General features: G+C 44.1%; 1 protein-coding gene across 1 annotated transcript in view; it reads right to left on the bottom strand.

Annotated features, from left to right (window-relative positions):
* Positions 1-21,636, bottom strand: part of Cadps (calcium dependent secretion activator) — a 497,333-nt gene that overhangs the window by 42,744 nt on the left and 432,953 nt on the right. Inside the window, 1 exon segment of the mRNA XM_008827502.2 lies at positions 4,199-4,231. Within this exon segment, the coding sequence (XP_008825724.1) occupies positions 4,199-4,231 (33 nt within the window).

Below are 21,636 nucleotides of genomic sequence, written 5' to 3'. Positions count from 1 at the left end.
CATCTTACTAGGTACATCTGAGGTGAGGGATACAAACTCCAATCTTCAGTATCTTAAGCAAGCCTTTAGCATGAATACAAATGTGCTATGCACATGGAAGCGTTAGACCTTAGATTTAAGAAAAAGAGAAATGTTTGGGGGATCACAAACTTCTGACTGGGAACAGTGCCTCTTTCCATTAGTGGGCCTCAGGAAGACAGAAATCTCTGTGATAACTATCTAATAGTTTCTACATGGAACTAAACTCAAACTTATGTCAAAAACCTTGCAAAGCAACACAGGGTTCAGAGTTAGACTTGTCTTAAAAATCATTGTATCTAAGTTTATAAGCTGGCTGCAAAGAATGAACTTTGTAAATGCTGATGCCTTGGCTCCACCCCCAGAGAATCTGCTTTTAAAAAAATTATTTATTTTTATTTTTTGTGTATGTGTGTTTTGCCCACATGGGTGTAAGTACACTATGTGCAATGCCTATGGAGGCCAGAAGAGGGTGTCGGATCCCTTGGACCTGGAATTATGTTGCTAGTTGCCATGTGGGTGCTTGGAGCTGAACCCAGGTCCTCTGCAAGTAGAATCAGTGCTTCTCTGGTAAGCCATCTCTCCAGCTCTGAGAAGCTGTTTTAATTTGTCTGACAAGCAACATGGGTAATAACACATATAAGGTGAAAAAAAAAAAAAAAAACAACAAAAAAAACCACTCCAGATGTTTCTAACAAGAATCATTGGTTTAGTCCACCCACTGGTTTCTATACTTGTGCAGAAGTGTGAGAAAAATGTTTTAGAGATTTCTAAGGTTCCACCCCAGAACTACTAATTCAGAACCTCTGGAAGTAAGGATAGAAATTTCAGTAAAAAGACAGCAAACAAGCCCCATGCTTTGCACTGTCTTGCTGTTTTACATCCTGGGTTGGGGGCCAGTGACTTAATAGCTGAGAGCAATCTACTGGTGAACAGGCTTTTTAAAACAAACAAAGTCAACCAACCAGTCAATACTCCCCACTCCCATTTGTAGTGTTTGCCAATTCCCAAGGTGTAAATACTCCTGGCGAGGCTGATTTTTGTCTATAATTTTAAGAACAAGAGTGGATGGTCTCTCCCATCAGCCTGACAGCTCCTGACGCCTCCTTCACTACTTACCCACCAGGTGACTTTGGCTTACTACCTAACCACTCTGTGTCTTAGTTTCTTCATCTGTGAAACAGGATGAAAGGAATACTTTCATAGGACTGTTTTATAAGTAAATGATTTTTTTACTATATGTAAACAGCATGTATACATACATGTATTACATAGAATTATTATCTATGGAATTTTTATTTACTATATTTATTATACTATTACTGGCTATAAGAGTGTACATTAATTGACTTTCTTTCAAAGTGTAGTGTTACTTTCAGTCACTAATTATTGGCACAGTCATGGGTCTGGTCTGCTAAAAATATTTTTTCTAATACTAAAATAACTACTCAACTATCCAAATGAGCATCTATGTATGAACTAAATTCATCATAGAGTACTGAAAGGTACCGTTTTAAATATTAGCCTTGCTATTTGCCAGCTATCTGGCCCTGGAGCAAGTTAACCTTTCTCTATCTCAGTTTCCTCATCCTTAAAATGTGGGTAATTACAAAGATTAAAGTTAAAGGCATTAGAACAATGCTGGGTACGTGGTGGATGCTTTTTTTCAATTTATTTTTACTGAATTTTTGTGCATTTCATAGAGCACATCTTAATTATGCTTAGATACACTCCTCTATCTATACCTCCCCCATAGACTTTCATGCATTCTGTCATATATGTTAAGGCCTATCGAGTAAGTTTGTGTAACCAGATGTCCCTTGGTATGAGTTCATTCTTTGGAGCCTGTTCAGCCTATCTAGTGTAATACCCTTAAAGAGGACCAACTCTCCCTCATCCAGTAGTGACCAGCTGCCAACAGTTCCTCAGCTGAGGTTGGGGCCTGCTGCCCATTTCCCCAGCTCTATGCTGGGTTTTTGTCTGATTGAGTTTGCATGGGTCTGGTGCATGGTATCACCATTGCTGTAGGTTCATATGAGTCAGGTCCCAGAAGCCTGGAAGACTCTGTTTCCTTATGGTCATACACCAACCCTGGCTCTTACAATCTTTCTGCTCCCTCTTCTGCAATGGTCCCTGAGCCCTGGGTGGGTGGGGTTTATTACAGGAGTCCTGTCCAGGGACAGGCACTGGGTGGGGTTTGCACAGGAATGCTATCTAGGGATGAGAACTGGGTAGGGTTGAGTACAGGAGTCCTATCTAGGGACAAGCACTGGGTGGGGTTTTCACAGGAGTCCTATCTAGGGACAGGCACTGGGTGGGGTTTACGGAGTCCTGTCTGGGGACAGGCACTGGGTGGGGTTTAGTACAGGAGTCCTGTCCAGGGACAGGCACTGGGTGATGCTTTTTAAAATTTGGTTGTGTAATTACGCTCTGTATCATCAGTGGCAGGTGAACTGTGCTGGGGGACAGGCTGTGCCGTTTTCTGCTGGCCCTCTGGAAGGAGAAACTCTAGAGGGACATTCCTTATTCCTTTTGTTCCTTCATACCCCGAGGCATGGATTCTAAGCAGCACCATTCATCCCAAGTGGCTAGCGACTCTCTATCAGGAAGTTTTCTCAGTTGTACGGAGTCCATCGTACTCCATCTTCAGAACAAACCTGGGAGTTATTATGTTGAAGCGCAAGACTGCCAACACTGGCCTTTTTCTGAGTTGTCTCAAATGCTATTCTCATGTGACTCACATGACACTGTCGGATGCCAATACCAACATCTAAGTCAAATTTCTCATATTTTGGGAATGTGTCTACTGATCACTTGTTCCAGACCGTTTCCTACAATCTGATCTCTTCTCTGCTTTGAGGTCCACACCAAATAGCCTCAGACATCAGAGCTCTGTGCTGGATGCCGAGCATTTTCATTTCTGACACAGTTAAAGCCAGCGAAGGGCGGGGCTGAGGCAGCAGACTGTTCACAGCCCCAGATGGCATATGCTATATATGTCTAGGAAGGGCCAGGTGTGGTGACAGGTTACACGTGTGCAGCACTGTTTAAAGTGCCCAGCACGCCTGAGTAGGAGGGAGTATTATTTCCATTTTAAAGATGGAGAAGCAGAGTCAGAGACGCCCCATAAAGTGAGAGCTTATACTTTGGAGTGCGAGAAAGCTTCTCTCAGTTCTGCAAGTCTTGTCTCTTTTTCATTCTCCTGCCTACAGGAAGGAGTCTGGGGGTCCCTTGATGAGAAGTATTATATAAATTCAAAGCATAATTATTGATTGTACATTCTTTCATTAAACAAACAAAATATATGCTAATGTTAGATTCGCTCTAATTTTCCATTGTGTTCTCCTTAGAGAAATAAGCCAATAAACCATCATACACTTAGCTTCCTGGGGAAATAAATTTAAATGTTAATATAAATCCTTTTAGAAAAAAACAAATTTTCACAAATAAGTATTTGAACAAGGAGGGTACTTAACCACGTTCAAAATGAGAACTATTCAGTACAAGCCCCTCAGTGACTGTTGAGATAAGCTCCCTAAATTTAATATTTTATAATAGACTCACACCTCTTTTGTTAGAAATGGAGAAACAGAATCATTTCTTTCCCCCTTTACTGGAATATATTTAAATCTCTCCAATTTTATTTTGCTAATAGGCAGGGCAATGTCTGTCTGTAAATGTCTTCTGACTTAGCACAGGTAATCCCACACTTTAGCCTTCATGTGTAGTACTTAACCTCAATTTAAATGTAAATTTTGGGCAACTTCAAGTGCTTTCTCTGTGAACTTGAGGGCTCTCTTCATTAATGAGGCCTGTACTAATTATAAACAGTTTTGTAAGGTTTCCTTAAAACAATTGCAGAACTGACCCCCAAATGAACAAATTCAGAATTTATTTGTTTAAATAAAAAATACTGGCACCCTGTTTGAAACTTCTAAGGTGCGCATGCCAGAGGGGCAGAATAGAAGACAGAAGGACAGGAGCCAGAGAAACCAATGGAACCAAAGCAAGAGCGAGATAGGTTAATCCTCAGACTGGGCCTTCCATCTGAAACACGGTACCAGTCCTCATCTCTGATGATCCACCTCAGAAATGTATGGTTTAGCAGCAAGGCATGAAAACAAAACACAGAAACAGATCAAACCAAACCAAACATAACCAGTGGTGTTCAAATACTCACAGGCACATCCACATACTTGGAAGCTGCCTTCACCTATGGAGGAAAGAGAGAAGGACTTCAATGAGTATCTGTGTCCTGCTCATGGCTGTGCACTGGGTCATTGTCTGTATTTAGATGATGTGTTTGCCCACAGAGCTGATCAGGAAAAACAGAAAGGCCATAGCCTCTGCTTGGGAGAGAGGCCAAGTTTGCAGATTCAGTTCTGTAGCTGGTTAGGAGGTTGGCATCCCTCCCCCCGCCCCGCCAGCTTTTAAAAAGGAAAAACATAACACTGTCTAGACCTGGGGATGATTACTGGAGGGCTCACCACTAGGGATGTAACCAAGGGCTCTGGCCCTCCTGGTACCTCTGGTCTTTGTATAATTTGACTGTAACTTGTCCTGAATCCTTCAGGGCTCAGTTTCAGAGAGCTCAGATTTTGAAGTGTAGGGATGCAGTGTGTGGGCATTCTGAACCTAGACGGACATGCATGGAATCTGGAGCTATAGTTCCAGAGTTTTGGCTTCTATTATAACTCCTAGTTTTAGGTGCTAAAAGCTCTTATGAAAAGTTCAGGAAATAGTCATGAAATTCATTTTTAGGCAACAGAATGTAGTGCTAGAACTTGGCGTATGAAATCAGACCCAGGTTCAAAGCCAACTCTACCACATACAAACCTCTTCATCTGTCTGAGCCTCAGTTGCCTTGTCTACAAAAGGGAGATACTATTCATGCCCCATTCAGTTGTTGACATCACAGTAAATACATACAAAGTCCTGGGATGTCATAAACATAGAACCAACCAAAGCTAAGTATTGATAATCAAATCTGGGTGAATTCCAGGTGTTTGGGAAGTCCATGGTCAGCTGGGTTTGAGGAATAAGCCTGTGTTTGATGTTCTATGTGTTTCTGTGTGACCCGCATCATCTATGTTCCTCTTGGTGGTGTAAGACTGTATTTGGGTTCAGGGTTCTCATCAGCTTCCTTTTGTCATCTGGCTGAGGTTAATATCAGGAATCATATTCCCCACCAAGCGTCTCCCAGGAAAGCACCCAGGAATGGATTTTCTCTATTGCCCTTTCCCCATGCTGCTTTGCAAAGTATCAACTGCTATGTGAGAGCTGGCAATGAAACAATAGGATGGAAAGAGGTCCACACGGAGAGCCAGAAGTTCTGCTAAGTGCAAGATCCAGCTGGCTTTGAGAAATGCCTGCTTAGCTCCTGAGCTTAATCTCTAGAGTTCTGGAAGAGGGTGTCAAAACTGTCCACTCTGTAGGGCCGATAGGCTGCGCACCTGGGAATATATAGGAGAATGAGTTGGGTAAACTTTAAAACACATCAGTTACCGAACAGCAGTGTGCTCTCCCTGCACCATCATGGTCACAACTCACAATGGTTCCTGTTTTCTCCTGCTACAGATTTCCTGAGGTCACTGCCAATCTCAACTGTAATGCAGTATCTTTTTGCTAGGTGTTGGGACTGCTACAAAGTATAACAGGAGCAAAATCCAGCTCAGCCTTGCTGAGCTGTTCCCTGACTTGGAAATGTGGGAAAATCTACCAGGAGAAGGAACAAGAGGGAAATGTGGCCAGTTCAGACTTCAGGGCGGTGGAGAAACAAGCAGTGGAGAGACCGTGCCTAGTCCAAAGTCTAGCTCAAGCAAAAGGCTTGCTTTTTCATGGTCTCCTCCATGTACAATAATATCTACAAATTGCTAGGCGATGCTTTATAGTTTGAAAACTACCTTGATGAGCAGTTTCTTCTTTTCGCCACCTTGCCCGATGGGGGTTGTGAACCAGTTGACTTTCCAATGGATGAGACTGAAATGTATAGAGTTTAAGGGATTCATCTGCCCCTGTTCTCAGTCACAAGGCAGAGATGCCCCAGCATGGATGTAGTGCTTTAAGTCCAGGTTCCATCTCTGGACCTCCCAGTCTTCTTAATGCTCAGGGAGTGCGGGGAGCCCAAGGAATTCAAGCATCGATGGTCAGGGTGCTGGCAAAAGAGCTGTTCTTAATGAGAAATCACCTCCTTTACTCTGTCAAGTTGATGCTTGGCAGTTGGTAGGAGTTTGCTACAGCTGAAATGATCAACCTTTAAACACGCCCACTCTCCATTTACCACTGACGCACAGTGCCAATCCGGAGAGTGACACCAGTCAAATTCTGTTCCTTACAAGTTCTCTTCCTCCGGGACAAGGCAAGCTTGTGGCATGAATGAAAACTGTGCTCTCCTGCTTTCATCGCCCTCCAGTCCTGGCCTGCATGTGTGTGCAGGTGGAACTAGAGAGCAACATTGAGTGTCTTCTCAGTCATTCTCCACTTAAAAATATTTTTTTAATTTTTATGTGTATATGTGTTTTGCCTGCATGTTTGTGAGTGTGCATGCAATGCCCATAGAGGCCAGAAGAGGGTGTCAAATCCCCTGGAACTGGAGTTACAGATGATTGTTAGTCACCATATGGGTGCTGGGAACCAAACCTGAGTCCTTTGCAAGAACAGCCTGTGCTCTTAGCCACTGAGCTATCTCTCTAGCTCTTCTATTTATCCATCCTTCCTTCCTTCCTTCCTTCCTTCCTTCCTTCCTTCCTTCCTTCCTTCCTTCCTCCCTCCCTCCCTCCCTCGCTCTCTCCGTCTTTCTCTCTGTCTCTCCTTCCTTCCTCCCTCCCTCCCTCCCTCCCTCCTTCCTTCCTTCCTTCCTTTGTTCCTTCCTTCCTTCCTTTCAGATAGTGTCTTTCTCTGAACCCAGGGCTTATTAATTTGGTTAAGCTGGCTGGCCAGCAAGCCCTAGGGATCCTCCTGTGTCTACCTCCCCAGTGCTGGGATTATAGGAATATGCTGCTCCACCTGACTTTTACATGGGTGCTGGGGATTAAACTTAGATCCTCATGCTTGTGGGGCAAGCAGTTTCCCAACTGAGCTCTCAGCCCCTGGCTTACTCTTTTATTTGGCATGGAATTACTGATATTCTTCCATTCCCATTATAACAGGAAAAAATGGCTTGGGGAAACTATGCTCCTATTATTATTTGGAAAGAGGTAGAATGTTACTTTTTGTTCTGGCCACTGAACTTTAGGAAGGACATTGAAAGCGTGAGGAGGAGCCTGGAGGTGTCCTCTGGAAGAAAAGTGAAACAGAAGACATCTTGCTTGGAAAAGGAAGAGCAAATACTCAAACCTAGAACCTTCTGTGGTTAAGCAAAGAGCGCCAGTGCAGTATTGAACTTGCCTGTGTCAGTTTTTAAAACACTGAATCAGAATGAGTAAAATGACAGGAGGGCAGAAGGCATGCCTGGCAGCATAGCCCAGCAGAGAACCACCGCCTGTAAGTGGAATGCTCCCTCTTGCTGGGGAAGCAGAGGGAAGGAACAACACTGCAGACCTGCTTCTTTACCTAGATGAGGGGCACATCCTAGGCTGCCTCCCTGGCTCTGATTCTAGTTTCTTTGTAAGGTAGGAAATGGTCACCTTTCTCTTCTTCCTCCTCTTCTGCCTCCTCCTCCTCCTCCTCCTCCTCTTTCTCTCCTCCTCTTCATCCTCCTCATTCTCCTCCTCCTTGTCCTCATCTTCCTCGTCCTCCTCGTCCTCCTCCTCACCTCTCTGTTTCTGTACAGAGAGGCAGCAGGAGCATGATGAGGATCTGGATTCTGGTCCTTGAACCCTTTCCTGAGTAATGTCAGCAGTATTACCTTTAAGCATCACTTGTCCTTTCAGTTTCCATGGGAGCATGCCTTTTGGCCAGCTGCACTCTGGGTAGAGAAGAATGGCTAGATTTTCCCAACCTGCAAGGGCTTTGGAGTCATCTCTAAAGATATCTAAGCCACGGGGGCTTGGGAGATGGCTCAGGTGGTAAAACAAGCATGAGGGCCTGAGCTTGATCCCTGAAACCCATGTAAAAAAGGAGGTGGTGATAGGAGGAATTCCCAGGGCTCCCTGGCCAGCAAGCCTAGCCCAATCAATGAGTTCCAGGCCCACGAGGGACCCTGTTTCAAAATAAGGTAGAAGACACCTAAGTAACAGCACTAAGTTGTCTTCTGGCTTCCACCTGCACCCCTCCACATTTGCACCTCCATGCGAACCTCCTCCCGCTCCTCCATCTCTCTCCCTCTCTCCCTCTCTCTCTTTCTCTTTCCCTCCCTCCCTCTCCCTCTTTCTCTCACTCTCTCTCTCTCTCTCTCTCTCTCTCTCTCTCTCTCTCTCTCTCTCTCCAGACACTGCCTCTGAATCAAATAAAAAACAGCCCTCCTAATCTATCCAAGTCTACTATCCATGATGCACATTGTTCAGATGAATAAAAGAAAGATTTTGTTTTTGAGACAGGGTCTCCCTGTAGCCCCAGCTGGCCTGGAACTTGCTATGCAGACTAGACTAGGCTCAGTCTTACAGAGATCTACTTGCCTCTGCCTCCTGAGTACTGGGATTAAAGGTGTGTGCCACCACAATTGGCTCAAGATTTCTTTTTAAAAATTTTACTATTCTTATTTTATGTGTATGAGTGTATTGCCCGCATGTAAGTGTACCCATGTCAATGCAATGCCCATGGAGGTCATCAGAAGGCTTCTGATCCCCCAGAACTGGGTTACAGATGGTTATTGGTCACCATGTAGGTGCTGGGAGTTGAACCTGGGACCTCTGTAAGAGCAATCAGTGCTCTTAACTGCTGAGGCATCTCTCCAGCCCGATTTATTTTTTTAAAAAATATTCTATTTATTTTTCTTTTGTGTGTATGAGTGTTTTGCCTGCATGTATGTAAATGTGTCATGGAAATGCCTACAGAGGGCAGAAGAGGGCACTGTATCCCCTGGAACGTAGCTACAGATGGTCATTAGCTGCCATGTGAGTGCTGGGAACTGAACCCAGTTCTTTTGCAAGAGTAGCCAGTGCTCTTAATCTCTGAATATCTCCCCAGCCCCAACAGAGATTTCTGTACAAAGCACTATCTGATTTATAGCAACTTTTGTCTTTATGGAATTTTCATCAGTGGGTGCAAGAAATGTGTGCATTTGAGTGTGTATATGTGAATGTGTGTGAGAGTATGTGTGTGTGATGTATGTGTATGTGCATGTATGAGAGAGTGTATGTGTGCATGAGTGTATGTGTGTGTACATGTGCATGTGCGTGTGTATGTGTAATTTTCTTTTTTAACTTTAAAAGAAGCCTTTTCAGTGAAGTCTAAGAGGATGTTTTGGGATTGGATGGGTTAGTAGTCTGGCTTCTAGCCTATTTTCTAGCTTGGTGACTTTCAGCCTTCTTTGTAAATGGGGCAATAATAATGTTACTCAAAGGGACGCCAGAGACTGAATGAGGCAATCCAGCAAAACACACCCAATCATGCTAAACACTCCTAAGCACAGCTATTGTTGCTGGGCCTGTTGGGAACACTGGCTTACCATACAGAGCACACACTCCTCAGCCTACGGTGGCAGCTTGACTCTGCACCTCTAGCCCATGGCAACTTCTTGCTATAATAAGGAAGCTGGGATCTCCCCAGGTTACCAGCAGGTATCTGAGCTGATTCTCAGGCTTGGAGTGCTCTCACGAGTTCTGTGATACCCCAAACTGAAGACCTCATGGAGGATGCAGGCAGGGCCCTGTTCTCTCTCAAAGCATGGCTGACTTTGGGTACTTCTCCAGGCTCATGCCTCAGTTATGCTTAGTGACACTACCTTGCTGGGCCCAGTCATGCCAGGGTGTAGGAGACAAGAATAAGAAACTTGCGCTTAGATACTTGATGGTACACATCTCTTATGAGCACGGGCTCACCTGCCCTCAAAGGACAGGCATGGAGGTGACTTCAGGGGGGACTTCTTTTCTTGGGACTCTGACCCTGCTTTCTGACCAGCCCTCCTCTGGCAGTATTCCTTAGCCCTTTGCCCCTGGCCTCCAGGCAGAGCAAGTTTTAGAAAAGGAGGATAGCACAGGAGATATAAGTCAATACGGGTTGATGAATGCCTGCAACAAAGCACTTACTGTAAACAAGCAGGGGCTGTGGAATGAAGCCATGTGCCCACAATTACTGGACTCCTTAGGTGACATCTAAACACAATCTCTCCAAATTCCCAATGATTCAGGCCCTCTCAGCAACTAATAACAATAGGTTAAAATTTTTATTTTGCAAGTTTACTACTTATAAATAAATTAGAATTATTGCATGCTATATTGAATCACTATACCAACCTTCTAAGATGGCCCTATTAATAACATTCCCATTCTACAGTTGAAGAAATGGAGAGAAAAACCAACAGGACTTGAAGTCACAGAAGGAAGCTATAGTTTTGAACCTCTCATTCAGTTTTTAAAATCTACTCAACTACTTTTCTTGATCAGCTGTGTGTGTGTGTGTGTGTGTGTGTGTGTGTGTGCTCACGCGCGCGTGCATACACACAACCTAAAACAGCTTCTTCAGGAAAAGGTGTGTGTGTGTGTGTGTGTGTGTGTGTGTGTGTGTGTGTGTGCTCACGTGCGCGTGCATACACACAACCTAAAACAGCTTCTTCAGGAAAAATACACAAGGGATTTAAATCAGCACAAGCACTGACTGGGCCAAGGCAGAGGGTCCAGCACTGTTTCTCTGGCCTCAATGTCCCAGCTAATGACCTTGACGCTCCACCTGACTTAGTGTATGTAGATGGGCTTAATGGTTTCTCTGTTGAGCTCTTCCATTATTTTTCAGGTGCCCGAGGTAATCTTTTCATTGAACACTCACCATTCCAGGATTTTCACAATGCTGATGACTAAGGGATTTTCTTCGGTCTGGTCCTAATAAGGGGACCTGAGTTAATCATTGTGTAGCTTTGACAGGGAGCCCGGCAGGGGCTTAAACCACTTCTCCTGCTTCATTAGGGGAAAAGCAACCCAGGTGCAGACCACGAGGACCTCAGGGTTTGATACTATTAAATCAATGCACAGACAAAAAAAGTGGATTAGGTCCTTTTGGCAAACAGAAATCTGGTGGGCAAGACTTAAAGATGGAAGGGAAAAAGAAATCTGAAGGGAGAGGACCGCATTAGGGACTGCCTAGGCTTTTTCTCCCCACGGTCTCTTCAAACAAATCAAGGAAATGATTTGTTCCCTGTGTGAACGGACTCGACCCCTGCCCGGCTTTTGCTTCCAAACTGCTGACCATCCCACCATCTCGGAGGACTGGCCTAGGGAATTTGATGCTTTCTTGCATCTGTTTTGACTTCCTTACCTGGGCAATCTTAGAGATGTGGATTTCTTTAAGAGTCAAGGCAGTCGGTATATAAAACTGCTACTTGGTAGTTTCACTACCATCCCTAAAATAATCTTCTATCTTTTTAGTTCAGTTTTTCATCTATCATTGCCTTTAAATCAGCAACATAGATTCTTTTAAGAATATTTATTTACTGTATGTATATGGATGCACATGTACAGGGTGCATGTGTGCCACCATGCTTGTGAAGTCAGAGGATCCCAGGTGGGCTCCAGGGATTGAACTCAGATCATTGGGCTTGGCAGCAAGTACCTTTACTCACTGAGCCATCTTACTGGCCCTGGGATATAGGTTCTATAAAGGAAAAAGAACTTCTCCCTCTCCCTCCTCACTGCTAGGTATGCAGTGTTGGCTCGGGGAAAAATTGACTGAAAGGAATTTAGAGTATGATACTCTTTAGAGTATGATAGTCCAGTAGAGGTTTCTAGAACTCCCTTGAAGTTGGTATTTGAGCTAGAGCACTCTCAGAGAACAATTTGGAAAAGTACAACTAGGCTCTACCAGTTCTAAAGAAATACATGCGAAGAAGTTAGAGGACCCCTTATTCACATAAAGCGCGTCTGCCATCTGGATCTGTTATCCTGGTCTTTAATCCGTTTTAAGCATCAGCTTCTGGAAGAGAGCTAATACCATTAATAGTAGTAAGCCTCATGGGGGAATGTAGATTATTATTACATTTTTTAAGGAAGCAGTTTTCTTTTTTAAAAAATATGTATAGGTGTGGGTACACATATTGGTGCACACGTGGGTGCACATGGAGGTCAGAGGACAACTTTGGGCATTGGTCCTCGGGCGTCTTCCAAGCTGTTTGAGACAGTGTTTCTTCTTGGCCCAGAACTTCCCCACATAGGCCAGGCTAGCTGGCTGGTGAGCATCTAGGGATCCTGTCTCTACGTCCTATCTCCCCATCCCTGAGATTACAGGTGCACCCCATCATGTCAGGGTTTTTACATAGCTTCTTGGGATCTGAACTCAGGTCCTCACACTTGTGAGGCCAGCACTTTATTGACTGAGTCATCTCTCCAGCCTAAGAGATGGATTTCATAAGTGCCTGCCACACACAGGATGCTGTTCTAAGCATTTTCCTTGTATTAATTCCCTTTATTCATGCAAAACATTGAGTTAATGAAAGTAGATTTCAGGGTAACAGCTGGCCATATGTACTAGTGGGTGGGAACATGGAACTATAGGTATTCACACACTTGGATATGGCTGATTCCAACTTATGGTGAGAGTGCTTCAGGTATGGAAGAGGCTGGCTCATAATTTTTTCATTGCTATACTTCAGGTTGAGGGCTGGGCTTTCTCTCTTGTTTTCCTTCCCAAGCATAACTTCTCAGAGAGGTCTCCTCTGCCTTGATCTCTGCATTAGATTGTAGACCTGAATCACTCTGTGATCCTTGTTTCCAAAGATGCCTGCCATCAGTTCCTCCTTCTCTGTGCTCACCACTCCATTGAGAATCGATTCTTCCCCTCTATTCTCCATGAGGCCAGGCTGGCCTGTGACAGTATTGACCAATAAAATGTGACAGTGGTGACAGCATGTCAGTTCTGATTCTAATCTTGAAGAAGACTGGGGGCTCCTGCTTTTTCATTCTTAAGCCAGCTGCCACTTAAATGGGACCACCCTGAGGCTACCAGACTTCAGAAAACCCAAGTCATATGGAGAGGCCTGACCAGAGAGGCCCACATAAGGAGAAGGAAGCCAAATGGAGAGACCACATTATCAGACATGCAGTTGCAGCCCAGCTCAGTCACCTGCCAAATGCAGCCAAGTGAGCAACAAAAGAGCTTCCTGGCCCAGCTTTTCTCAGATTCCAAACCCACGAAATCCTGAGGAAGATATATTAATTGCATTTTTCCTTTGAGACAGAGTCTCACATGTAGCTCAGGCTGGTGTGGAATTCACTGTGTAGCTGAGGCTGACCCCGATCTCCTGATCCTCCCATCTCCACTTCCCAATTACTGGGATTATAGATATGCACCACCATACCTGGCTGCACTGACTACTTAAAGCTATTGATTTTGGCATGTTTTATTATGTAACGTAACGGAACCATTGAGTAGGGCTTGTTTCATATTTCCCCAGCGTTATTCACTGGATATTGCCCAGAAGGACACTGTGGGGAAGTTGCTGATAGTCTAAGATGGGATTTGGGTACTCCTAGCTCTCATGGCTATGAACATCAATAGGCATGTGCATGCTCATCTGGTCCTTTATGGTATCTAGGGGCACATGTGCATAGAGCACTGGCCGGGTCACCTGATATCCTATTATCCCAATTATTCAAAGATGGAGACACTGAGGCTCAGAAAGGCTAAACGATTCTCCAGAGTTGAGATGATAAATGGAACCACCCTTATTACTAGTTCCATGACCTTGGGGAATTGTGCCTTCCATAGTTTCTACAATCTTGTCTGCAAAATAAGAATAAACAGTATCTTCTTCAGAGAGTTCGTGTGAGACTTAACATGTTGGCATTGCACACAGTGCTCAGCAGAGCACCTAGAGTACAGTAAGAACTCAAAAATATCTGCTCATATTGTCACTAGGGTTTAACTTCATGGGTAAGGGCGCTGGGCTGCACCAAGCACGGTCCATGGGCTGAATTCAGCCTGCTGCCTCATTTTTGGTGGCCCAGATGATGAGATGGTTCTCATATTTTTAAGTGGTTGAAAGAAAATGAAAAGAAGAATGCTATTTTCTGACAAGTGAAAGCTATGGGAAATGGACATTTCAGCATGTAGGAATAAAGTTTTATTGGAACATGTTCATGCCCATTTATCTACATATTGTCCATTGCTGCTTCTGTGCTTCAAGGACAGGCCTGAGTAGCTGTGGCAGACTCTGTGCTTTGCAAAGTCAAAGAATATTCACTCTGTCAGTTTATAGAAGGCATTTTCTCACTTCAGGATTAGGATGTGAGTGAGGTGTGGGGAAAGAATTAGAAAAATACAGATTTCCAGTCCTATGTTGACCATTAACTACTTGGTTGGCTTTGGCTAATGGCCTAGGCTGTTGGCTTAATTTCTTTATTATGATGAGGGTCAGGTTAATTGTTTTCGCCTAGGCTCTTTCTAGATTAAAAAAAAAAGTGACTCTCAGAGGACATATGAGTCAGGTTTTAGGAAGAATGTGGGACAGGAAACATTTCTAGTACCTTGAAAGGGCTATAAATATTCCAGGAGTAAAACAAAAGGCTATCAATAGTTCAGTATTAATGCGAGCTCTAGAAACAAGGCTCTAGGAAAAGCTATAGTAACAAGGAAAGAAAAACATTTGAGATAAATAAAGAGCAGCCACACAGGGACCAGACAATGAAACACAACCCGTGGAGAGACTTGGCAAAGGCATAAAGGGATTGCAGACAGGCAGCCTGTGTCAGGCACTTTCTCTACACCAGGCAGAGTTTGGGATGTCTCTCAGGAGCCTCCTTATCAACTATCCCAGCAACCCACCAGCTGTGGGGGCCCCTCATTTGACCTCTTTTGGCAGTTATGGGGATTGCTGAAGAGACATCACAAAGGGGCACGGTGAGGTCTCATCACACACTGGCTGCTCTCCCATCCCACGGCCTTCCAGATTCCGCCGTGCTTAGCTCCCAAGATCAGGCAAGGTCCTGTGCCTTCAGGGTGGTATGGTCATACAGACATGCTGGCTGGTGTCCCACTGCTGCTGGAATTACCAGCTCAAAAGAACAACTTTTTCTGAGCCTGGGCAGGAAGCCCGACTACTAATTCCCAGAGTCCCTACATTTGTCCACATTCATCCTCCACTTGCAATTTTCATGCTTTCTGTTTAGGGCAGAAATGGAGGGGGAAAGGATAGCATCTACCTGCATACAGTCTCTATGGTAACTATCACCTAGGCCAATAATAGCCAAGAAGTTATGTCCTTGTCACGGAGCAGCAGAGGGATGGATCTGCAGAGGGCTTTGGGGATTGCTCACTGGGATCTGAGGGCATCTAGGAAAGTGGCTCTGAGCAGGGGCTCTGGAGCTGGATGCATAGGGCCAGGCTCAGGCTCTCATTCTCTCACGCACTAGAAAAGTTATTTAACCCTTCTAGGCCTCATTTTCCTCATTTGCAAAATAGGAATAATAGATTTCCCCAGAGAGATGTTGTGTTATCAACTGAGTTCTTAGAATAGATCTGGGGCTTGGGAAGAACAAATGCATCAATATTCCTCTTGTTTCTGTGGTAGAAGCAGGCTGCCTACTTGGGGTTGGGTGTAAAGATTGTGCTGACACCACAGTGTCATGCAATGATTTAAATTGGAATGATTTTGAAAGTACTTTTTGTGCACATGCCACATTTCAGCCCTTGGAAGGCACGTGTGGTTACTGACTACCGTTTTGGTTAGCTCAGACCCACTATTTTCAGCCTCTCAGAGTTTCCTTGGACACTGGTCTAGACTCAAGGCATTCATACATAGTTACTACACTTTTCAATGAGAATGGAGAAGCAGGTCACTCAATTTCATGTTAGGCTGTGAAGTCAGTGGGAGGGAGAAGCAGGGAAGGAAAGGTTATGGTGTCAACAGTCTCATTTCATGGGTGAAACAAGAAAGAAAATCCGACTGGTATAATTTATGGTTACACAGCTACCAAGAGGAATAACAGTACTTGAAAACTAGTGGAGGGCAGAGGGGAAGGAATGTTGGCAAAGTGAGCCAAAGTCACACTGCAGGAGGGAGGCATATTATTCCCGAGAGAGGCTAATCAAGAAATAGTCATATAAATGGGGTGGTGGAACCTGCCTGTAATGCCGGCATTCAGGATGATGAGGCAGGGGGATGGCTGGCCTGGGCTGTATAGAAAAACCCTGTTCCTCCTCTTATATAAACAAACGAATCAATGAAGAAATCAAGAAAGAAGTCAAGAAATAGTCACATGAAAGGAGTACTTAGCAGTCGGGGTAAAATCAATTGGTTGTTAATTCTTTATATATATATGTGTAATCTACATATATTTAATACAAATACGTTTCCCCAAAATATATTTTAAAATTTTTGTTTATTATTACTATTATGTGTGTTGTGTGTGTGTGTGTGTGTGTGTGTGTGTGTGTGTGTGTGTGTTAGAGCACCTGGCCATGTGTGGAAGTCAGAGGTCTACTTGTTCATGATCAACCCTCTCTATTGAGAAAGGGTCTCTTACTTAACCTGGAGCTTGCCATATTGACTAGACCAGCTGGCCAGCAAGCCCCAGGGATCCACCTGTCTCCTCACTCCATTATTGAAGTTACAGATGCACCACTTTGCCTGGCTTTTACATGAGTGCTAGGGATCTGAACTCAGGTTCTCATGCTTATGCAGCAATCATTTTACCCACTGAATCATCTCCCCAGCCCGTGAGATGGTTCTGATAAAAATACGTAAGGTAGAAAATACCAGGCCAGAAAAGTGTTTTATTTTCAAAAAAAATTGTGAGTGCTTCTATACCATTTCACTAAAATTTTTATTACATTTAAGTATGTATGTATGTATGTGTACATGTATGTATGCATGTGTATATACATGAGTGCCATGGTGGGGGTGTGGGGACCAGGGGACAATCTGGAGGAGCCGATTCTTTCCTTTCACCTTGTGGGTTCTGAGGATTGAACTCAAGTTGTTAGGCCTGGTGACAAATGTTCTTACTGGCTGAGCCACCTCGCTGGCCCTACTATTTTATTTTTGGAGCTTAGTATTTTATATTACTTTCATGATAAATTGCTGACAAAAGAAAAAAACAGGTACAGAATTGTCAGATTGTGAGTGGAGAAAGGCATTCACTGGAGGAACGTCTCTTTTGGCAAGGTAACTTCCTTGAGATCTCCCGAGGATGGAGTCCTGGTTTGGATGGAGCGTGTGTCCTTCTCCAAAGGCAAGAGCAACACCTGATCAACCCCCAGCCATAGTCTGGATTCTCTGAGGGTGTCTTGGGAAGAGGAATGCATTCTAAGTGCCAACTGAGGGACTGACTGCTTGGGTGAGACAGAATGTGTGAGTGGGCGGAATGTACTGGGACTGTACGTGCGGGTGAGCAGTTGAGCAAGCCTCAGTGGCTCCTGCCTGGGGCCAAGTGACAGTGACAGTGAAATCCCCTTCCAAAGCTTTCTGAAGACTGGAGAAAAACACCACCCTGGAAGTGTATGTGGAATCATAGACAGCAGGACGGATTCCCAGAGCTGTGCCACCAGCTTGCCAAAGATCAAGGGCATGCTGGGCCAATCGCACAGTGCTGTAGCCCATGTGAGCACTAAATCGATTGAAGGGGTGCAGAGCCGAGTTCTGTAAGATACAAGATCGCTGGAAATGAAGGGGGTGATGGCTGCCTAACACTATGAACACTTAGCCACCCAACTAGATACTCAAAAGAGTTAAAATGGTACATTTGATCATGTGTATCTTATCTCAATTAAAAATATAAAAAGCCCTAACACTACTACCTGAGTGCATAGACTCACAAGGCCTTTTCCTGGTTCTCTGTTCGAGGAGAGCCATGTACAGGTGCTGTTTTTACAGATCTGGGAATTGTGACACGGGGTTTCTCATGAGTTGCTTCTGACTCAGAGAGATGACCACTGAACTTCAGAACTTAATTCACACTTGAAAAAGATGAAAAGTGAAAATGTTTTAGAAAAGGTTTCCCTATACTGTCTACAAATGGAAAATATGTTAAAAAGTTCAGGTGATAGAAAAGAGAACATTGGCTGTGTTTCAGCTTTACCCGCTCAATTACTGTCTGTGTGTCTTTGGGGAAAAGTAATCAATTGCTGTTTTCTCATAAGCAGTACTGACATACTTAGTACTAGGTACATAGTCATATATAAAATATGGGCATATTTACTAATACCTGAATCCCTAATTTGTACTCTTACTCAAGTCTGGTTTTTAAATTTTTAAAAATATTTTATTTATTATTTTATGTATATGAGTGGAGTGCCTGCATGTAGGTAAGTGCACCTGCGTCATGCAATGCCCAAAGAGGCTGTCGGATCCCCTGGAACTAGAGTTATGGACAGTTGTCAGCTGCTATGCGGATGTTGTGAATTGAACCCGGGTCTTCTGCAAGAACAGTCAGTGTTCTTAACCGCTGAGCCATCTCTCCAGTTCCTATTTTTGATTTTTAGTTATGTGTATATGTATATGTGTGTCTGTGTGTGGGTATGTGCACACTAGTGCAGGTGTCCTTGGAAGCTGGAGGTGTTGGAGTTGGTTCTAGGAATTGAACTCAGGTCCTCTGGAAGAACAGTATATGCTCTTAACTGTTGAGCCATCTCTCTGCCCTCTTACTCAATTCTTAGAAGAACCTCTCTCCTCATTTTGAAAATGAAAAGGCTAAGGTTCTTCCCACAGGATGCACAGCTAAGAAGTGGAACTTTCATGTGCCTGGCCTCAAAGGGTCCTCTATTGTAACGCACTGCTGTGTAGACGGTTTCTCTGAGCCTTGGATTCCTCGTCTTTGAGTGACGTTTATCATCATGGCCACTGTGACATTTTTCAGAAGATAATTACTACAGTGTGCAGGTTTAAAAAAAATCAAACAATGACTATGGAAATACTTTGAAAAGCAAAAAGCATTTATAATTTTCACCTGTCACCAGTAAGATTTCATAAATAACTATGTAACCACTATGGACTGAAATGGACCCTGAGGACTACTCAGGTCTTCAGAAGGGTCCAGGGAAGGTGGGAGGATGCCCTGGTTTTGCCGTAAGGATTTCTAGACAGGAACACAGAACCCTGGTTGCAGGACTTCCAGTGACCACCTCGCTTCTGTGCATGTTCATAGATATCGATTGCAATTTCACCATTATCATAACAGTAAGAGTAATAGTGCCTCTTACAGACTGTACTGATGCACTGCTCAGAGTCCCTCATCTTCCCTTAAGCAAAGGGCTCCAGCACTGCTGGGGAGCTAGGCAGGAGGCGGGTAAGGATTTCTATTGAAGAAGCAGCATTCTGCTCTGCACAGTGATCAGGAGCCATAGCCTCATTAGCTGGAGAACGGTTCTGTCTCCTGCTGCTGGGGTGCTGTACTCAGAGGCTCCAACTAGGAGTGTGTTCTCATCTCCCCCCGGGGCTTCCGAACAGATGTCTGCCTTAAGTAGAACTGTTCTTCTTTCCAGTTTCCCTTACTTCTGTTCCAGTCCTTCTCTCCCAGACAAGAATGTGACAAGACTCAAGGACTCCTTTAGCCCCACCCTCTCCTTGCTGCTGAGCCTGAAGGATGGTTGTATACTTTGCCTTGCTGAGGATGAGACTAAGCCATGCATAATGACCAAGCTTCACTGATGAGGTTTACAGATGAGGAAAGTAAACTACACTTAGGGAGGTTAAAGGGCTTCCTAAGATGCCCACAGCTAGCGGTGCCATGGATTGGCCTTCATGGTTTGGTCTCTTAAGGCTCGGGCTGTGCTGTTACACTTTCTGTCTGTTTATGTGATATATTCCCTTCTTAGGGGAAACTCAGAGTCATGCATTGCGAAGTTTCAATTATATAAAATTTCCAAAGCTACTTTTGTTGACTAGAGATAGGGAGTTGGCCTGCCTCTGGCATTTGTGGGGTTTGCGTTTCTCCTTGAACACACCTCAACAGTAAGAAAGTGACTGAGTAGAACTTAAGTTCCAAGAGGACTGGGGCCACATCTTGCTGTTTCCAGCTCCATGGCAGTGGTGTGTAGTGGGCGAGGACTGCCATTACTACACAGTAACATTCTGTATGAAGGATCACCTGTGACTTGATGCCACCTCCCCTTCAGGCTGCCTCAGGTATAACTTAAGGTATAAGTGTATGTATGTTTGTATGTGTGTGTGTGTGTGTGTGTGTGAGAGAGAGAGAGAGAGAGAGAGAGAACGAGAATATACCATAAGTTAATTTTGAGTATTGTTTCTTGGAAGCCGCCCACTTTGGTTTTTTTTAGACACTGGGATCTGGGGCTCACTGATTAGGCTAGGTTGGCTGGTCAGTGAACCTCCAGGATTTTCCCCTCTCTGCCTTCCCAGGGCTGGCACAAACATGTCACCACACCTGGATTTTTACATGGGTGACGGGAATTGAATTTAGGTCCTGATGTTTACATAGCAAACACTACTGATAACCATCTCCCCAGTCCTGAGGTACAAATTACTTATGTCACCACCACTAATGATGGCTTATTGGTCATGGCAGATGAGGTCTGTTACACAATGGAGAGCTTTTCCCCCTTGCTTCTTCATCCTCTCAGGTGAAGGGTGGTAAAGAGATGGGAGGTCAGGGTTCTGAGCCAGGCATGCAAGCTGCTTTCCTTCTCTGACCTCAGTTTCCAGCTTCCTGCAAAATGAGGTGAATAGAAAGTTTCTGTGCTTCCCAAACTTCCAGTACATTTTCTTAGCATTCTACTTTCGGTTGGATTGACTTTCTCTAAAAATTATTCATTATAAAAGGAAACGCATTATGACAATAAATGGAAAATCAATTATCACTCTTGATAAGAGGAGTAAAAATAAATACAGTATATAAAAAAGATGAAGTTACTAAATTGAGGTAGACACAGGGCCTGGTGAGATGAGGCCACAGAAGAAAACTACAAGGAAGTACCAAACACAGTGAACCCAGGCAGACATGTTCTTCTTGATGTCAAGGTAAAGATGAAAAGAGAGTTCAGAAGGAACAACCCTTCACAGTGTGGCTGGGGTTATTTGATGCCTTGAACATTGACGTCATTTAAGGTACAGTGTGGTCACATCCTGTACTTGCTTCTATTCTCTCTCCCCCTCAAAAACATCATCATCACTGGAGGAAAGACAGCATGTTCAGCAAATGGTGCTGGCAAAACTGGATCTCCACCTGTAGAAGAATGAAACTAAACCCCTATCTTTCACCCTGCACAAAAGTCAAATCCAAATGGCTCAAAGACCTCAATGTAAAGCCTGAAACTCTGAAACTCTTAGAAGAAAAATTTGGAAAAACCTACAAGATAATAGGGGTAGGAAAGGACTTTCTAAACCGGACACCAATAGCCCAGGAAACAACGGCAAGAATTAACAAGTGGGACCTCATTAAACTAAAAAGCTTCTGTACATCAAAGGAGACAACCAAGGAAACAAACAGAAAACCCACAGAATGGGAGAAAATCTTCACCAGCAACACATCTGATAGAGGTTTAATTACCAAAATACATAACAAACTTAAAAAACAGAGACCCAAAACAAGAAGCAACCCAATTGAAAGATGGGCTAAGGAGCTGAACAGAACGTTT

The sequence above is a fragment of the Nannospalax galili genome, unplaced genomic scaffold (genome assembly GCF_000622305.1).
Source record: "Nannospalax galili isolate Female #2095 unplaced genomic scaffold, S.galili_v1.0 scaffold91, whole genome shotgun sequence".
Lineage (NCBI taxonomy): Eukaryota > Metazoa > Chordata > Mammalia > Rodentia > Spalacidae > Nannospalax > Nannospalax galili.
This window is presented reverse-complemented; position numbering and strand designations above follow the sequence as displayed.